This window comes from Megalobrama amblycephala, linkage group LG7, assembly GCF_018812025.1.
Source record: "Megalobrama amblycephala isolate DHTTF-2021 linkage group LG7, ASM1881202v1, whole genome shotgun sequence".
Taxonomy (NCBI): domain Eukaryota; kingdom Metazoa; phylum Chordata; class Actinopteri; order Cypriniformes; family Xenocyprididae; genus Megalobrama; species Megalobrama amblycephala.
The window spans coordinates 29,985,083-30,005,255 of record NC_063050.1 but is presented as its reverse complement, the minus strand read 5'-3'; the positions used below and the strand labels follow the sequence as shown (position 1 = coordinate 30,005,255).

At 37.0% G+C, this 20,173-nt stretch overlaps 2 protein-coding genes across 2 annotated transcripts; one reads left to right on the top strand and one right to left on the bottom strand.

Annotated features, from left to right (window-relative positions):
* Positions 1-67: 67 nt before the first annotated feature.
* Positions 68-15,287, bottom strand: znf654 (zinc finger protein 654). The gene is made up of 9 exons (XM_048196959.1): positions 15,146-15,287; positions 14,157-14,302; positions 11,031-11,112; positions 10,759-10,894; positions 10,434-10,636; positions 6,732-6,868; positions 6,400-6,541; positions 2,407-6,241; positions 68-1,302 (listed from the first exon to the last, which is right to left on the bottom strand). The coding sequence occupies exons 1-9, from the start codon at positions 15,269-15,271 to the stop codon at positions 1,292-1,294; spliced, it is 4,818 nt and encodes a 1,605-aa protein (XP_048052916.1). The 5' UTR covers positions 15,272-15,287; the 3' UTR covers positions 68-1,291.
* Positions 15,288-15,850: 563 nt separating this feature from the next.
* On the top strand, positions 15,851-18,245 carry cldng (claudin g). The gene is made up of 2 exons (XM_048196967.1): positions 15,851-16,009; positions 17,456-18,245. The coding sequence occupies exon 2, from the start codon at positions 17,458-17,460 to the stop codon at positions 18,085-18,087; it is 630 nt and encodes a 209-aa protein (XP_048052924.1). The 5' UTR covers positions 15,851-16,009; positions 17,456-17,457; the 3' UTR covers positions 18,088-18,245.
* The last annotated feature ends 1,928 nt before the right edge of the window (positions 18,246-20,173 follow it).

Sequence of the window (20,173 nt, the reverse complement as noted above, 5' to 3'; positions counted from 1 at the left end):
TGTTAGAATGCCAACGATATACAATACAATGAATCCTGGCTGTTTACAATAAACCAACAAACTTAAATCCCCTTAAAATGTGTTTATTAATTAGGACAAAAAAGCTCTCAATATATAAACCCAGTCACCCAATCCAATCATAGACTATTTAAACTCTTCAAACATTTACAGAAGATACAAAACAAAACAAAAAAAATGAATAAATAAGACGGTTACTGCTCATAAATCGAACAGCTTTAAACATGCCTCTGTTTGAGACACAAATTAGTTCTCCCCTCATAATTTTCTTGAGTTTAAAGAGAAGTCATGTAGAATATGCCATGATAATGTTCAGTGAGGCTTTGTGGCACATGTACACTCCTCCATTAACAGGAGCATCGTCTTAAAGACTAGGCTTTCCCAGCAGCATCAGCCTGCTGTTGTAAGCCAACAGTTCTTCTGATCTCAACCGAAGTCAGTCCTTCATTTAAAGACTTGGTGTCTTTAATTCTTCCCACGTGTCCACTGACTTAAACAGAAGCAACTTAATGACATTTGCAAAATAAGCAATCAGTAACATTTTACAAAGGTTCACATATCAAGGTTTTTTTTAAAATAATAACAGAACATGTTTATAGTGTGCTTGCAATACCTTGAGTGGCCTATGAGTTTCCATCCAGTACTTCTGCTCATAAAGCACCATGTAACACTGGTAGACACCTGACCTACTGTCACAAAACAGTAAAGTTAAACCTTCCATTAAACGCTAGACTGAGCACAACATTTTATGCTTTCTAGAGCAGGTATATACCCTGGCCAGAAAGACTGACCAAATCTTCTTGTAGTGTTATGGTCCGTGGTGGCCTCTCATTATCAGGAATTGAAAAGACAAGCAAAAATGAGAGAACAGACTAAGCTCTGTGACAGAAAGTGATGACAAGTGTCAAAATTCATTTGCTGTGCATTTTACAGAAAGACAAACATACTTTTTTTTCTGAGAAAGCAGATGACGATTAAGTGAAAAAAAATAAAAAAAATACTCCCAAGCCTCAAAAGGCTTTAAAAAACAAAACAAAAACAAATCAATGTCAGATTTTCAACATCAGCCATTTTAACAAGAGATAACAGACCTTTGCTCTGAAATAAAGCAGCAGATCGGTCATACAAGACTACAAAGAGGCAAAAGTCACTTCCCACGTAGATCTCAATATAGTTCAGTTTTGAGATGCTGACAAAGATGTTAAGCACACGTAAGAACGCTGATTGCCTACAGCAGCATTTAACAGTTTTCTCAGTTCCTGCTTCTCCAAATTCAGGATGCACCTATGAAGACAAAAACAAAATATTTAACAAACTGCAAAAATTAAAATAACCTTAAAAGGTGCAGTATGTAATAATTTTGTCCACTAGAGGTCGCTAGAAGCCTATTCAAAACAAAGGCATAGCTTGATGACACCAAGTTTGAGAGCGGAATCTTGGGACATGTGGTCTTCACCTCAACGGACGGTGCAAAAGAATAGGGATGGGACTCAGGAAGAAATCATGTTCATGGATGCAATTATTAACGTTACTGTAGTATGAAGCAGAGCAGGTCGAGTGCGCAACATGTGCTGCGAGCAGCAGAACCTTTATTATGCCACAGTCGGCAACGCCGCTTCTGCTTTTCCGGTCATGAGTATGAGGTAACGCAGCTCGGTTTATCATATTAGATACATCTGAGTGTGTTGAAAATGTTATAACATTACTTTATGCGTTCGCTTGGCGGCTGCTGTGAGACTTGTTTTTGAGACACACTGCAGTAAACTAGATCGATGTTAGAATATCATATTAAATATTGGATTGCTTATGTTGATAAATGGCATGCAATTCATTTTAAAATGTATTGTATAATGGAGAAAATGCTGTATTACTGTTACTAAAAATAAAGCTTCATCTGATTATGCTATGTTAGCTACTTGACAAAATAGTGTTTTTCTCTAAGGCATGGTACTTGCAAAAAGAAAAAAAAAAAAAAAAAAAAAAAATCAAGAAAATTGATTTAAACAATAAGACTAAACGTGTTGAGCTGAATAACAATTTGTTTTCTGTCTATAAATATATCAAAACAGATGTCCCCTTGTCTATTAAAATGTGTAATATATTACAGCATCTTTGGTGTTTCCATGGTTTCTACAAAATAAAACCGGAAACCGAGGGTAACGCGGGTATTGACGCAATTGACAGGTGACTCCCCACAAGTCCCGGAGCCTTGGTTAAAATTGCAATTTCTCACGATTTACAAATAGTTGCAAACATTTGGGATATTCTAAGTACTCAAGTGAACAAAATATATAAACACTGGCCTAGTAGTTTTTGGATATTTTACTGCAAAAAATATTACATATTGCACCTTTAAGAATATAACAAATAAAAAAAAAAATTACTTACTCTCATCATCTGAATCAAAACCAAAGAGGGACGTGCATTTGTCCTTGTGTGTTTGCAGCTCTTCCTCACTGTTGAAAGACTCAAAACATCGAGAGCAACGCTGCCTGGTAGGCGGTTTTACTGGCTTTGACACAGAGCCCAATATTTTTGAGCCCACCTGGGGTTCCTTCCAGCGTTTTGGCATGCTAATGTAAGACTCATCCAGATAAGCTGAGGGAAGAGGTCGAATGAATTGTTTAGCTGCGGGTTTTCCTGAAACGAGTGGTTCCTGCTCTTTAATGACTGGATCTGAAGGTTTGGGAGGAACTTCTTTGTCGCTCTCATTATGCCCATTAACAAGGCTATGGTTCTTGCTACTGTAGTTTACAGAACCTTTATTGAGTACCAAAGGTTTTCTATCATCATCATCTTGATTTGCAGATGTAGGGCCCTTCCACTTGGCTGCACCAAGATTTAGTTGACCGAATGAAGAATTTGCGGCTGCCTCCATATTCTCTTCCAGAGTTTGAGGGGCTCCATGCCCTGTTGGTTCAGAATTTTTGGGCATTGATTTTATTTCCACATTTGTATCAAGTCGATAATGTGTTCTTTCATGCTTATACAGGAGCAAAACAGTCTCAGCTTGCATAGAGCAACCAGGAAAGCAGCACATCGCTCTCAATGGATGATGGCCTAGCATGTGCTCACTCAGCTCCATACGCGTTTGGTACCTTTCCTTGCAGCCGTAATGGTAGCACGGGAACTTCAGCTCACCTCTGTGGCATATCACATGGTCAAAAAAATGCTGGGGGTTATATATCTTTCTGCAACAGAAAAGACATTTTTCCTTTCCAAAATTGAAAAAGAACAGAAGCGCCTTCTTGTCAGCATGGTGGTGTGACAGCACATGTGAAAGGACAAGGATCGACTTTGCAGTAAATGTACAAATCTCCACAGGGCATCTAACATGCGTAGATGCACCAGTTCTTTTCCCCTGGAATGGTGTGGAAGGCTGTTTGGGCTTTATCGGAGTCCCATTTTTATACCCCACTGCATTTATTTCCTTAAATTCTGTATTATTACCTATGGGTTCCTGATTCTCAGAACTGTCTTTTGGACTATTTGTTATCTTCCTTCTTTTAATAGCTTCTCCATCTTCTTTTTGTTCTCCAGGAGTAATCTTCTTTTTCAGCCCAGAGTTTTCATCTTTTTTCATTTTCACAATTTCATCTTTTCTTTTCGTTTTCGATTTGACCTTGTCTTTTGTTAGTCCTACATTCTCAGATTCAGTCTTGACATTGTCTTTCTGACTTTCTGCACATTCTACATTCTCAAGTTTCTCTTTGTTGTCTTGTGGTAATGTCTGATTTTTTTCATTTGAGGTATTAGTCTCAGGCACGCTCTTAACTTTCTTTTTCTTTCTGACCACTCCATTTACCCTATGAGCAGAGTTGCCATTGGTATCCGTGTGGTTGTCCTCTGGAGTTAGTGCTTGCATAGTCTTTGGTCTCTTCCTTGCTAGTTTCATTCTGAAAAACTTTTTGTTCTCATCTGTGGACTGAGATCTCTTCGCTAAAACCCTCCTTAGACATTTCTTCTTCATCTTGCAAACCTTCTCCTTTTGTTCATCCGATGTACTTGGGGGATTTGGATTCTTGACTAACCTTGTCCGCAATCTAACCTTAGGCTCTGAACTTTGCCCTTCCTTGTGCAAATCTGTAATGTTCAAACTGCAGTTTAATCGCATTTTGATGTTTCTAAAATTACGCTGCATGGCAGGATTAACACGTTTAAACAGTCTCTTCTGGGCACTTTGTGTGGTGGCCTTTGAGGCATTCTCACAAACAGTTTCACTAAAAAGCCCATTAGACTTTCTTAGTTCCTGAATGTGCACTTTAAAATGGACTGATGGGCTGCGCCCACGAGTGTAGCGTTTGTGACAGAACATGCACTTCCTGTCAATCCTGTGATGCCACATTGCATGCCGTAGAATGTGTGGGTATTTGGTTTCTTTATTGCAAAGGCTGCAGTTGACTGAAAGCTGGAAACTTGTATCAGTTGGGTCAGAGACTACACCATCAACAGCAGCATGCATTTCTGGTGATGTTTCCTCAGGACTTGGTGGCACCTCTGTACTCTCAGGCACAATTTTAGTGTCAGGAGTGTCAATCTCAGTTTCATTCAAAGCAGTTACTGTTTCATCAGGGAGCATCGTCACTTCAGTAAGAACTGGAGGAGCATCCTCATGAAGAACTGTCATGTTTTCTGGTATACTTTGAGGTACAGGAATGGTGTCAGCTCTGGTGAGAGTTGTCACTTCTGGTGGAAGATCATCATTAATATTTTCTGGAGGACTAATAGGACTGTAAGGCCCATAAAGACCGTAGTCTGGATATTTGGTGTCTGCATCTTGGGGAACTGATAACTCGTTATTAACTTTTGGATCTTCAATTAATTCTTTAACTGGTTCAAGAATGGCTTCAACAGGAGTATATGTTTCCACATGTATAGCTGGGATTGGTGTAGCCGTGATTTCCCCAACATTTTTATCCTGTGCAGCAGCAGCTCCAGGGATCTCTGCAGGTTCACACTTTTGCACAGCAGATTGTGGCTCTTGTTTGGATTCATTATAGGCCAGCTTAACTTCTTTTTCTCTGTGTAAACTGTCGACTGATATTCCTTCTACTTCAGGTTGTCTTGAATATGTGTGGAATTTTCGAACTATAGAAAGGCCTTGTTCCCGAAAAACAAGCTCCTCCCGCACCCTGAAGTCTTTTTTGCTACATGGAGTAGATTCTGCTGATAGTAACTTGATAAGAGATGTATTACTATCAGGCCATTTCAAATTTTCTTGAGTTTTGTTAGTACTGCTTTCAGTGATATGAGGGGTCTCTGTGGAAAACAGTGAGGCCTGAACATCAGAAGAGAGCTCAACTTCATTATCAGGATATGAAATTTTCATTGTGACTTCACTGACTGCAGTCTCAACTGAAATCTCTGTCAAAATATTTGACTGTTTTGGTTTCCTTCCTGGTTTCTTGGCCTGTCGAGGTTCATCGTTTTCTGCTTCGGCAGCCAACTGGTCCAAAAGCCATTGTGGTTTTCTTCCCTTACGTTTCAGAGTGTTCATCTCCGTCTGTCGGGAAAGGAGTCTCTGACGCCTGCTATTAAGTTGCCTGGCGTGATTCTTTGCCAAGTCCAATTGCCTAAATGAACGTCGAACTGGACAGGCCTCTGAATCTTTAACAAGATGTGTACCTGGCTTCCTCCCCCGCCTTTTGCCTGGAGGTTTGGAGGATGCTTCCCCTGAGGCAGAATTAACCCATGTTTTCAATGTCTCCACTTCCTGGCCATTTCGGTTTGTATCTTTCTCAGCTTTGTTAATAGTCCTGTCTGTGTTGCCTGTGTGACACTGACAATATCCTTTCATACAGTAGCTTGGCATCCACTTGTCCTTTTGCATGATCTCACATAAGGCTGCTTTACCGACCTTATCACTCATTAGCTTCAGACAGTTTGTCTCGATGTTGAGAAGGCTCCAGAACTCAGGGTCAAAGTACAGGTCTTTTTTCAGGATCTGGAGAACCTCAAAGCGTACACTGTTACCCACAAGACCGGTGTCTGCATGGTACTCTTGATCAGGGTGAGCATACAGGAGAAACACGTTCTTGTATGACTCAACAGTTCTCTCTAGGAAGAAAACTAGCAGCGCACAAGCCCTACAGACCTCAAGGTCATTAGGGAGTAGGTATGCAATGGTTTTGTAGATGAGGGACTTGGTGACTGAATCATTCTGGTCCGTCTGCAAAGCTTGTGCACAAAGCTCCACACAAAATCCCAGGCCATCTTTTCCAAGCTGAAAAATAAATATTGTATTGCCAATATAAGAAGACAGTTCCATAAACAGTGTCAAACCATAGATATTGATGTGTGTGTGTGTTTAAATTAAAAAAAAAAAAAAAAAAAAAAAGTTGTTTAAATGTCTAGTAAACTGATGGTAAAATAATATCTTACCTCTGCCAAAATCACCTTCATAAATGGGAAAATCGCTTTTATGTTGGTGGCTGACAAAATCAACACTTTGCATTCCTCTAGGAAGCCCTGTTTAGAGAGGTTCAACCGCAAGTAGAGTCTGCTCCATATGAAGACCAAATCCCTTAAGGAAAAAAAATAAAAATACAGCAAAAAATGAGAATGTGATTCTCTGCACCCTCAACACTATCTTCTGTTTGGGTTGTTGCAATAACTGTGTAAAAATACAGAATGCTAAAAAGAAGGGCAATACATAAAAAATAAAAAAAAATAAAATTGCCCTCGCAAATGTTTATAGAGCTTGTGAGACCCACCAAAGGTAGTACATGTCTCCAATCTGGAGCTTCTGAGATAGGAAGCCTTTACTCAGCATCAAAACAGTCTCGTCTTTCTCTTCATTCTCCATCATGCAGACTATCTCTACAGCATCCTTCCCATCGATATCTGCCATCTTTAAAACAGAAAACAGTGTAATTTTTGACATTGCTCATCATGAAATATGGTGATCTTCCATTATGTTATAACTAAAAACATCACATGTTTGGACATCTTTAATGCCACTATATTTCTATCTTCAGCTTTGTTTAAATACAAACAACACAACCTTCCTACACCTGAACAGGCCCCTAAAACTTAGTGTCAATTATTTCCTGTGATATTGCATTGATTTACAGTAAAACACATCTCATTTCGGAGGCTGTGTCCTCTGGAGGTCGCATTTAAAGGCTGCATACGTCATTAAGGATGTCTTATTTAAGAATAGTAACCATAATAAAATTGATGGTTATTCCTCGTGAGGTGTAAAATACTGTATTTTTCTTTCTTACTTTGCAATCCAACAGTTATTTTTCTTAAATGAGACTGCCTCAATGACGTATGCAGCTTTCAAATGTGACCTCCGGAGGATGCAGCCTTCGAAATGTGACATAGCTATTGAGTCACTGAAGTTGCCGTTTAATCAAAGAATAGAGGGAATAATGTTAGAGGGATTTCTGTTAGAAATTAAGTGTAGATTTAAAAATATACATGTAATGCAAGTAATCATATTTATGAGAGCAGTAACAGTAAAGGCACTATTTTTGGAATAGATGAGTGAACGTCTATGTTCCTCATACCTCATACAAGTTAACTTTTTGTGCTTTTCATTCATCTATCATCATTTCTGCTTTAAGACACTAAGCAATCAAATGATTTAGTTTAGAATGTAATGACAATATGCAGTATAGCCTACATACATACACTATGCATTTTCATAGGCTTTATATTTATACCTGCAAACTCCAAAGTGGTGAAAATGGTGACATGTTTACAAAGCAAATAAGTATTAGTGGGGGTACCCTCCCCCAAGAGAAATTTTTCATGATTTTAACATATAAACTAAGCATTCTGTTGCACTCCCACAAGAAAATAAATGGGAAAAAACAACATTTGCTTCAAGTAAAAAAATTAAAATATAAAATAAATAAAAAAATAAACATTTATTGACACATTGACACAAATTTCACAATTGGATTCAATTTTGATTCAGAAGCTTGCGATTTGATTTCGATTTGATTACCTTCAATTCAATAATGTTTCATTTGGGGCCTATCAGGTACAGTACATGGCAAATTTCCTCAAAGAAAAAAAATCTCAACTAATTCTGTAAACTATACAGGGAACCACAGCTGGTTTAAAGGTTAAAATTAATTGATTTGTAAGCTACTTGCATATAAATTACACAAAGAAGTTTATAATAACGTTTTAATAAATTATTAATGAAAATTATGTTTCTTTCTACTCGTTTTTAATACTGTTTCTACTTGTTTTTAATAATTGGCCTAAAATGGTGGCCGTCATAAAACGGTTTTATACATTCAGTATTGAAGCACGTTAAGTACATGAATATGCATGGCCTATAGTCACAGTGGATATCAAAATGCTTTTTTGTGACTGATCATAGGTCTCATTGCTCTAAGGATAAAGTTCCACTCTGTAAAAAAAAAAACAACCAAAAAAAAAAAAAAACACCTGTAATACTCAAAATAGTTTTTGTGTGTGTGTGTGTGTGTGTGTGTGTGTGTGTGTGTGTGTGTGTGTGTGTGTGTGTGTGTGTGTGTGTGTGTGTGAGAGAGAGAGCATGTATACACACATGCACAGGTCAGAGGCCTTTATCTTTGCAAGCATACATATACATTTGTAAACATGAACATGATGAACATGCTACCGAACACTAAATGCTTCTTATTTTCGATCTCCCCCATTCGTTTTCAAATGATGGATGGTCATTTTTGACCAATATAAGCTTGGATCAATGAGTAAGTTTCAAAAATAGGCTAAATCCTATCATTCATTTTATCTATCCCTGTCTCACGCAGCATCATAGGATGCTGTACAAGATAAAAGCATTTCAAAACAAATTTCCTGAATAAACAATGCACAGTAGTGTGATAAACAGTGCAATTTATTTATTTTTTTGTATATTGACAAAATTACCCACAAATAATACCACTACTGTATCTGACATACTTCTAACTGTACGTTTTTCTTAATTGCTGAACGAGGTTCATTGTTGATGTTACCCTACGCAGTGCTTCCCACACACAGACTTTACTTAGGCGGGCCGCCCAGGTATAATAACGGCCGCCCAAGTATATTTGGAGACACATTTTTGCTTTTATTATTTTTATCCTCTTATACTTTTATATCCGCCCAAGATAATAAAACAATTCGCGATCAATAAACTAGTCGTTTCGTACCTGCTCGTTATGTGTGCGTCAGAACTGTTTACTCCCGCTGACATTCCCACGTGCGCTGCATTTTGCAAAGTCACAAGGGGGCGCTGTTGCGCGTTCTATAAGCTCACGCAACAGCGCTTCAGTCTGCTTCAAAGTGATTCTCAATCAATGAGAAACGCAGATTTATGCCAAGCGATTGATAATGAAATCAAGTTGATGAATTATTACAATGTCTACTTCATGGCCTTTATATAAAATGTTTTATACGGTCGTAAGAATCTGAAGGATCAGCCTGCAATAGTACAGACATTTCAAAATAAGAGCCCCGGTGTATTTCGGGTTTGTTTATAATTAAAAGTCACATGCTAAGTTTTTTTTTTTTTTTCTTTTGGGCATTATTGGTATTTTGGTTACACAAATTGTATTTAATTTGATTTGTATTTAATTCAAAGTAAATTATTGTAGTCTCCCCCAAAGGAAGAAAAGACTAAGAACATTATTTAACATATTATTCATTATATAAATTTTACTAGTAAAATCTGTGTTCCATTCACTGAGAGAGACAGGAATAGGAGAACCATTTAAATGCTTTAATTTTGCATAATTTACAATGCATAATAATGCATAATATTAGTATGTAATTAAATGTAATAGTATGCTATGTAATTAAAATTAATTTCAATAAATTAAAATACTGTTAAAAATTACACATTATATGTTTGTCACATGTAGTAGACAATTTTTGTGCCATGGGTAATAGGAGGATTTCTCACCCGGCTACCACCGCAAGTATATTTCAAACCTGTGGGAAGCACTGCTACGGTACATACATTCTGGAGAGCAAAATTTTATCTTTTCTCAATTTTGAAACAACCACACATGTAACAAAATTATGCTGTCTGGGGAAGTCTAGAAAATGATGCTGTGAGGAAGTCTCACATTTTGCATCATTGCGAGTGTTCAAGTTAAGAGTCCACCAAATGATTCATAGAAAGTGATTACAAATTCTAGCCAGTGGCCAATCATTTTATGCATCCCTATCTCATACACTAAATGTGATGCTGTACTAAATGGCTTTATACAATCTGTGCCAGCACAAAAAAAAGAAGAAAAAAAGCTCTTTATTAATATGTGACCCAACAGAGCAAATCACTTCAAGGTTGGACTTTTATGCACAACTAGGAAACACAAAAATTTAACTAAGACAATTCTTATAAAGCACAATAGGTAATCCAGACTGTGTATAAGGCCAGTTTCACACCAGTTGCGCACCTATCAATTAAATAATTTCTGACTAACCTCCTTGTACAAGCGCTCATGAAGAGAAGCTTTCCAAAGGCAGATAAGGTAGGCTTGCTTGAAATAGAGATGCCTCCCTACAACAGAGTGCCGGATGCATCTCCTTGTCAGTGCCAAGGCCTCCGGAAGCCTCTCACATGCCACCAGGTAACGCAAACGCAGCTCAAAGAAAATGGAGACTTCTGAGTTCAGATATTTGTCCACTGCAAACAAAAACAGCAATTAAGAGATGTAGTAATCAATGCCGTTAACAGTTTAGAAAATGTAAGGTAAAGATTACTTGATCAAGGTACACCATTTTTAAACAAAAGACTGATTGACTGACCATCTTCTTGTGGTAGCTCTGAATCCTTGAGAATGGCCTGAAGTACAGGGTTTGCCCAAGGTCCTCCATCTTTAATAATATGCCTAACCTGTAGAAGGTAAACATTCTGGTGCCTTACCAGGCTCGCATAGCAGTCCTAGGATAGACAAGAAAAAAATGAAACCATATATACGTAAACATATGAGTGACACAAGATAACCACTGAAAGGTTAGAGAGCAGAATTCTACATGATGCTCCACCAAGAGTAATAGGATTAATGTAATGCAGTTACCTGGAATGAGTCTAGAATATCTATTAAAGGATGCTCGATGAACTCATCTTTTCCAAAGAACAACAGCAGTTCAAAGATACTCCTGCAAATGAAGGAAAAAAAAAAAAAAATGATGTGATTCTGTAATTATTCATTTTTACAAGCTGTTGTGCCAATAACCAATACATTAAGCATTTTAACCACTTTTCTAATTTTCAAAAGATTTCAGTCAGGATTAGTTTTATATGAGGAGGTGGGGAAATAATAATTACCAGAGCCTCTTTATGTGCCTCTATTTGCCTGCTTGTAAAGTTTATTGTACCTAAATTTGTCAAAAGTACCGACTTTAGTACCAAGTCAGTACTGAAATTATAAAAATGTGACGCTTTGAGAGCTGTTGAGCGGATTCGCAAACACCTCTGATTGGCCATTGTGTTGACGCGCTCATCAGATATGTCTGTGATTGGCTTCAATGATCAACGTTTCAAAAACGTTGTAAATAGTCAATGACTCTATTCACTCATGGGAGCAATGTATCTGTGTCCGCTGATAGATGCCTACTATGGCTTTCAAAATGCTTTCAAATTCAAACACTTCCGTGTGCTTTCAAACGCTCACGTGCGTTGATCATTGTAGCCAATCACAGACACATTTTTGATGAGCGCGTGAACAACGGCCAATCAGAGGTGTTTATGAATCTGCTCAACAGCACTCAAAGCGTCACATTTTTAAAATTTCAGAAGTCGGTTCTTTTGACAACTCTACTTTAATCGTCCTACATGTATTTGAATATATTCAGATATATAATCATGTTCAATATTCCCCAATAATTACTTAAAGGGATAGTTTACCCAAAAATGAATATTCTGAGGACCGTGACCGTCACGAAATCAAAATGTTTGGGTACTAACATTATTCAAAATATCTTTTGTGTTCCACAGAAGAGAGAAAGTCATACAGGTTTAGAACAACATGAAGTTAAGCAAATGATGATAGAGTGCTCAGTTTTAACAGACATATGTTCTGCTTTCCAAAGTTTCCAAGTCAGCATGAAATGGAAGTTGCAATAGTCTTTTCTTCCTTATTGCGACATATATCAGAGTGAAACTGCTTCTCAAACAAGAAAAAAAAAAAAAAAAAAAAGTAAGGTGGGACTTTTTTTGTCCATTGTTGTCATTTGCTATAAATAGTTTTAGCACTTTGCGTTCCATCGTCCTTGAAGTCAACAGGTTTTGGTTAAATGCTTGAAATAAGGTCTTTGGAGAAAACAAACTCAAGATATTTTCACATTTTATTCTATGATATAAAATGCATCAGTATTACCCTATTGTTTTCCTTTAAGCATTTACTTATCTTGTAAAAGGCAGTTACTTACAAGTGGCTAAATGGGACTACAGAGGATGTCGGGGACATTAAATGTCATCAGCTGAACAGATAAACATCCTTCACTAGTCCGCTTTCACAGCCTCACTGTGTTTACAATCACTTTTGCAAACTATTACAAATCGAACTTTGCGGGAAAAGTTTTTAAAAAGACAGAGTTGTTGGAAGCTTAGTGATGGTGACGCTGAAGTCATGCGAACATGGTGTATTGCGTTTATAGCTTTTCACTTCTGCCAACTGTATTTTTGCTTCAAAATTCATAAAAGTTGTGTTCATTTATTATCATGATGAACAAAACGTATAAGAATCATAAGCTTTTGTTAGACACAGACCTTACTTTCTGCAATAATCCAAAAGCCAATTGGGTTTTTTTGTTAGGGATGCACCGATATGATTTTTTTGGGGGGCCGATACCAATACCGATTTTAACAAACAATAATAAGACGATACCGATATTTGTCACTTCCTCTCTTATTTGAAATTTTGTCATCAAAATAGATAGTATTTTGATCATGTTTTAAATAAGCAAAGTTCAAAAACACCTGCATTAAAATATACTAGCAGGTTTATTGCTGCTGCATCATCAAATAATTTTTAATGAACATGAATTGGATCCATTTAACATTCAGCAGGCCTACATAAAGGCAAGAGAAAGATACATATGAAAAACAGTGCTTTTTAAATAGTTTTTAGGGACAGAAATAAAGTAAACAAATGTAAAATAGCACTGCATATTCTTCACTGTATAAATAATATACACATTAATCCTTTATTGTAACAGATTTTATTGTGATTAATCTTCTAATTTGTTTTTGTATACATTTAAATATTTTTTATCTCCTTTACTAAGGCGGGACTCTTCTTTTGATGTGTTTTCTTGCCTACGGAGTTATACAGGTAATGCAAAGCACGCAGTTCTTCTGAGATATTTTTCAGATTTAAAGCTTGTCAGTTTATTAAGCACCTCCAGAAAAGGCACAAGATCTGTATGTATTTGTTGACTATTAGTTGCAATAAATGTTGAGTAATTTGCTGTATGTTGATGATAATGAAATTGAGAGAGAGAGTTTAATGTGCACTTCTTGTGCTCTGTATTGTTTAGCTAGATTTTTTTGGAGTGAAAACGGACGCAATAAACTTAAAACATTAGTACATTAGAATGGTCATCCTTCGGATGGGGTCCGCTACACTTACGAAAGTTACAAAAGTTATTTAGTCAAGAATAGTGTGCGATCTTTTGTTATTTGATTAGTAATAAAGCGCAGACAGCAGCGCTAGGATTATGCAACAGTCATTATACAGCTCAGAGCCTTCACGCAGTTAATTAATAAACCTTCGGTTTGTTGTATCGGCCTTTTTCCTGCTATAGCCGACAAATTGAGCAAAAATCGGCAGATAAATATCAGCGGCCGGTACATCGGTGCATCCCTAGTTTTTGTTGAAGGAACCATTGCAATTCAAACTTCCAGTTTGGCCTACAAAAATACATCATCCCTGCACCACTCTATTGATGCGATCTCATGTGAGTGACAGGGTGTCCCGCCTTCACGCCCGTAAACACATCATCAGAGTTGATGCAAGAGAGAGAAGTTATTTTGATTAAAGATTACAAGGGCACATGAATTTAAAAAAAAAAAATGTGCACTGATAAATGATTTAAAATAAATACTGCAATATTCCATAAAAAAAGAAGAAGAATTGTCTATTTTGAACTCATGGTGGCTTCTTTTTGATTCCATGGCAAAAGCAGAAGTGCATACTCACAAGGCCAGACTACTCAGTGTGTAGCGCACATGCTCGCACTCAGGAGGGAACGATGCCACACCCTGGACAAAAGAGCACAGGGCACTTCGCAACACCTGGAGCTGAGGAAGAGGCACTTGCCATCGTCCGGTTTGCTCCACCACCAACTAAAAGAAAACAAAAAGATCAATTTAACAGAGAAAGAGTAGAATGGCTAAATATATTACTAAAACTATGTGCTCCTAAAAACAGAAAGCATTACCGTGAAGCGACTTCTACTAGTCTAGAGTTTGTTTATAATCATGGGAGTCACTAGCGTTCAATGACAGTACATGGACTTAGTGATACAAATTAGGAAACATCAATCAAACTTTCGTAAAACGACATAAAAAGTTTATTTTTAGAGAAAGGCGGCTGGATTCATTAATTTAGCAGCCATTGCATTCGAAAATAAAAGCTGTTTAGTAACTCTTGGGAACAAACCAGCGGTTTAAAGCCAACCTTTTCAGAGACTGGTTAACAGGACATCAACCACTGCTAACACTGACAGCATCGAGTTATTATATCATTTAACACCTTTCAGTCGTGCATAATGATTTCTCAGGCTAGGTTTGCCCGTTGTATGTTTTATTAAATCGCTGGTAAATAAAATATCATGAAGAATACAGACGCTTAATTCTTTCGCAGCCTGCTTGTTTTGGAATGCAACTTAGGAATGCTAACCGTTAGCCACTTACCAGGCTAATGGAGCTAACTGAAAGAAAGTGACAGTACGTCCTTATTAATCGTGCTCGGACATGAACTTTCGCTGTTTTGAGATCTACTCCCGCAGTATTTTGAAAACACCCGTAGTTAGAGAGGTAAAATATTGTGTGATTGTTGGCTCACGGTGGCTGTACACTGGGGGAGGGGAATCTGCTGACATGCTGCTAACACTGGTTAGCACATCTCTGTTTGCTTTTTTAAAAAAAACCTTGCAAACGCTTTCGTCCATTTCAGTGTCATCTTACCTCGCAAAACCTTTCACAGTACGTCTTGCTCTGAAGTCCGCGTTCGTCGTTTGCACTAGTATTTAACAAAGTCTCCAGTTCTTTCTTAAACCTGTCTAACTCCAATTCACTCTCTTCTTCCGCCATACTGCTTGTCTAAACCAGCGCGTACAACAGAGACCACGAATGTTACAGTGAGTGTAAGGACAGCCCATCGGAAGCATTTGATTGGTGGAATGCCCTGTCAGTTAGCTACTAAGCAATAAATGTCTGCTTTGTGATTGGACGATGACCCCTTCGATCAAACGATAGTCTAAATGTACCCTCGCTCTGAAAATGTGATTGGTTAGGCAGGGACGTTAATGTTTTTTTTTTTTTTGTCTTGTAATAAACAGCCCCAAAACAAATAAGTTGTCAAAATGACTTTAATCGTCTTTTTAATTAACTAAGTTTTCCTAACACGCTTACTCCCATCTTTTAGCCCTAATACCGCCAACATGTTTAACCATCATTTAGCTTAGTTTTATGAAATATGAGCGCTGTAAAATAGTCGGACGAACTGTAACTGAATAATTAAATCTTTTTTATGGGTAACGTGATAATGAATAATAATTACCAGTACAGCGTGCTAAACTACAAACCAGCGATTCAACTGATTGATAATCAGCTAATCACTGACGGATGCTCATTAGCATCTTCAAGCGATCAGAGCAATATCATTTAAAGGGACACACAGAAGTTATTATTGACATAACTCAAGGCTTTTAAAAGTATTGCTTTCTTGACTATAAACATATTTTGTGTTTTATTTTGTGTGAGTTTTTAAACACAATCATTGTGATTTGATTGGTGTGGGTGCAAATCTACAGCACTGGAAGTTCTCCGGTAAGGTTTATTGTGGAGATTTTGAATGTTACAGACTGGTAAAAACACTTCTCTCTTTAACAGTTTAAAATGTTTGCGTAATCTTACAATAAATCAGTATAAGTTGTACTTCCAACAGTTTGGCAGTAGGGAGCAGTAAAGGTATGGTCACACTAGCAACGTTTCAGTGAAATCTTCAAGGCAAAAAAGGTCTATTGTCAAAATATTATAAATATATACCCCTGAATTCACAGACAAGGCTTTGGGGCACCATTGACTTCCATATAGTAGTGTTCTTTGTTTTCCTACTATGGAAGTCAGTGGTGCCACAAAGTGGCCTGGTTACAAACATTCTTCAAAACCTCTTCCTTTGTTCAACAGAACAAAGTAACTTTAATTTATTCAGATTTGGAACGACTTGAGGGTGAGTAAACGGTGATAGAATTTAAACTTTTGGGGTTAACTATCCCTTTAAGTTAGTCCTAGACTAAAATGCATGTTTGAGCTGTTTTAACTGAAATAAACTTGTACTGACAGATTTTTAAAAAAAATGTCAGTGGCATTGTTTTGTCTCAAGATGTGCCCCAGTAATGTGTGTGGTTTTTTTTTTTTTTTTTTTTTTTTTTTTTTTTTTTCTAGTTAGTTTCTAAAAGCTACATAAATACCCTAATTGAAAAGGCTTAATCCTGGCTTAGGCTAAACCCTGTCTGTGAAACCGGCCCATAGTGTAGTACTCTTATTTTATATATATATATATATATATATATATATATATATATATATATATATATATATATATATATATATATATATATATATATTATATATTATATATATTATTATTATTATTATATTTTATTATTTTTTTTTTTTTTTTTTTTTTTTTTTTTTTTTTTTTTTAATTGTCCACCCTGTTGGAGTAGAAAGACTCAAATCCTTGGCAGGTCTTTACTGGTTTAAGCTGAATGTAGCTGCTTTAAGCTGGTGTTCAGCTGTTTTAGATAACATGGTCCCCAGCCAGACCAGGAAAAAAGTGGTTGAAACTCCTCTAAAACCAATCTGCTAAACCAGCTATGATCAGGCTGGAAGATCAGCAAAAGCCAGTCATTAGTGATTATTTCACAAGGTCCTTCCAGCAAGTCCTTCCATTCCAAGAGGTTTCCCTCTTATTTTCAAACCACTCTGCTTTCTGTTGTTCAACGTGGTGAAACGGCATGGCTGACTTGAATTTGTTTTGAAATCTGCATGAGGAAGTTTTGTGCATCACATGAAATTCTCAGTTGCTTTAAATGAAAGGATTTCTCCCTTGACAATTCACTGAAAGGAATGTAAAGTTGGTGTGACACACGTTGTGATTTAGTCTTAGTCTAAGTGTACCTCAAACTGTTTTACAATATTTATTATATACTGTAGCATATTTCCAGTGCTCTGTACTTTTGGTTTATTGGCTTCTTGCTTTTTTTGCAGACATGTCTACTGGATTACAGCTCCTTGGAACCACACTAGGCATTCTTGGCTGGCTGGGCATCATCATATCATGTGCGATTCCTCTTTGGCGTGTGACCGCTTTTATTGGAAACAACATTGTGACGGCGCAAATAATGTGGGAGGGACTGTGGATGAGCTGCGTGGTGCAGAGCACTGGTCAAATGCAGTGTAAAGTGTACGACTCAATGCTGGCTCTTTCCCAGGACCTACAAGCTTCTCGTGCTATCCTTATCATTGCTGCCCTTTTTGGTCTAATTGGCATATTTGCCAGTTTTGCAGGTGGTAAATGTACTAACTGCTTGGCAGATGGTTTTGCAAAGGCTCGGGTTGCTGCCGTAGGAGGGGCCGCCTTCGTCACTGCAGGAGTCTTGGGTTTGGTGCCATCTAGTTGGACTGCCCATAGGGTCATTGGGGACTTCTACAATCCTCTAGTGGCTCAAGCTCAAAAGAGGGAGTTGGGAGCAGCCATCTTTATCTGCTGGGGGGCAGCGGTTCTCATGCTGATTGGTGGTGGCCTTCTCTGCAGTTCTTGCCCAAAAGGAAGAGCGTCCAGAGGGGGTCGGTATATGCCGGCTTCTCAAAATGGAAGAGAGCGCTTGGAGTATGTGTGACTGCAATATGTTTGAGTATTCTGAGAACGTGTGTGTGTGTGTGTGGATGTTTTGCCTCTTTTAAATGTCTGTTTGTGACCTAATGTAAACTATGAATTTTAACCTGTTGCTCAATTACTGTCTATTGAGCTAATACAATAAAGTTTTTATCCAACAGAGGGCAGTATTGTTTTTGTAGTGACTTGAGTAGGTTTTTTATTTTTTTTTATTTTTTTTTCCCTTCTCCTCCCCTCCCCCTTGACTAAATCATGGCATTGGTAAATTTGGCACTGGTTTTTATTGTACTCTACCAATGAATGAGTTTCACTTTTTTTTTTTTTTTTTTTTTTTTTTTTTTTTTTTTTTTAAAAAGTCTCTTATTCTGCAAAATGACAAATGAAGTTACCATATGTATACCATACCTAAACAAGGATTATCATCCGTGTTCCCATTCTCTGTCAGTTGCTCTGCAGAACCCACCATTGATTCAAAATTCAGAGATTCTTACTAGAGGAGATGGCAACTTCCATCTGTTTTAGAGAAGGTAATTTCTCAAGAAGGCTGTACTTTGATCATGTCTCGTAATGTTTTCTGTTCTGTAATACCTGTTCTGAAAATTCACCCAACTATAGTTCTACTCATGTGTCTTTTTTTTTTTTTTTTTTTTTTTTTTTCAGCAAATATAGTGCACTCCAAAATGAATGTTGAATATTAGCAGTTAATTATGTGACAAGCTGTTTTCAAGCATAAGCTGTTTATTTAGCATACTGATTTCCATGTTCCATTCAAATGGAAAAGCCTTTTGTCTTCCTCCTGGGATTTTTCTGCATTATGCATTTTGAGCTAACCTTGAATACTGCCCCTGGGAGAAGGGTTGTGTCTACCATCTCTGCACATGGTTGCTCTGTTCTACACCTTTTTTTTTTTTTTTTTTTTTTTTTTTTTTGTGTACCAATCACATAAGCTGTTGATTCTTGTGAATAATGCTCCCTTCAAGAGCACCTGGGAAACTCATACCTCCGAGTCGAGGCATTTATTACAACATGCCACATTCACGTTGAAAACAACTCGTAAGTAGACTAAACAAAATAATTATATTGTGAATGATAAACCCATTTTTATGAAAATGATTTCTATTTTACTTTTATTTTTATTAAAAAACACTTATTTATACATAGTATCAAAACTAGATGTTTGCATTACACAAACCATTAAGTTATTACACTTCTTGTCAGCTGTTCTCTACTGCGTTCCAAATTATGCAAGTGACATAGTAAGATTTCAGTAGAATAAACATTTAGATTTTAGTTTTTCTAAGAAAATGTTTATTTATCCATGTCTTTTTAGATAACTGGTATCAATCTTAGACAAAATAATATGCCAGGTCTATGGAAACCCTACTTAGAGGTTGTTCCACATTATTAAGCAAGTCACAGTTCTCATGCAATATGGGGAGGAAGAAAGATCTTTCTGAAGATGAAAAGCATGAAATGGTTTAATGTTGTGCAAAAGGCATGAAAACAACTAATATTTTGTGAAAACTGAATGGAGATTATCAAATTATCCTAAGATTTGTGAGTGATTTAGAGCACAGCAGAACTCACTCAGATAAAGGCATATTAATGAAAGTCCCTGTCAAAAAAATTAATTGTATTAAAAGGGCAGCTATAAAAAAAAGCCAGTGTTGAGCATCAAACAGGTATTTGAAGCTCCTGGTGTCTCTGGAGTCTCAAGAAGCTCTTCATGCAGGCTGGCAGTTGTGTGTAAAGATGCATTTTAGACACCACTAACCAAACCTAACAAAGAGAAACATCAACACTGGCTTTTTTATAGCTGCCCTTTTTAAACAATTAATTTTTTTGACAGAAACTTTCATTAATAAGCCTTTATCTGACTGAGTTCTGCTGTGCTCTAATCACTCAAAAATCTTATGATAATTTGATAATCTCCATTCAGTTTCACAAAATATTAGTTGTTTTCATGCCTTTTGCACAACATTGCACCATTTCATGCTTTTCATCTTCAGAAAGATCTTTCTTCCTCCCCATATTGCATGAGAACTGTGACTTGCTTAATAATGTGGAACAACCTCTAAGTAGGGTTTCCA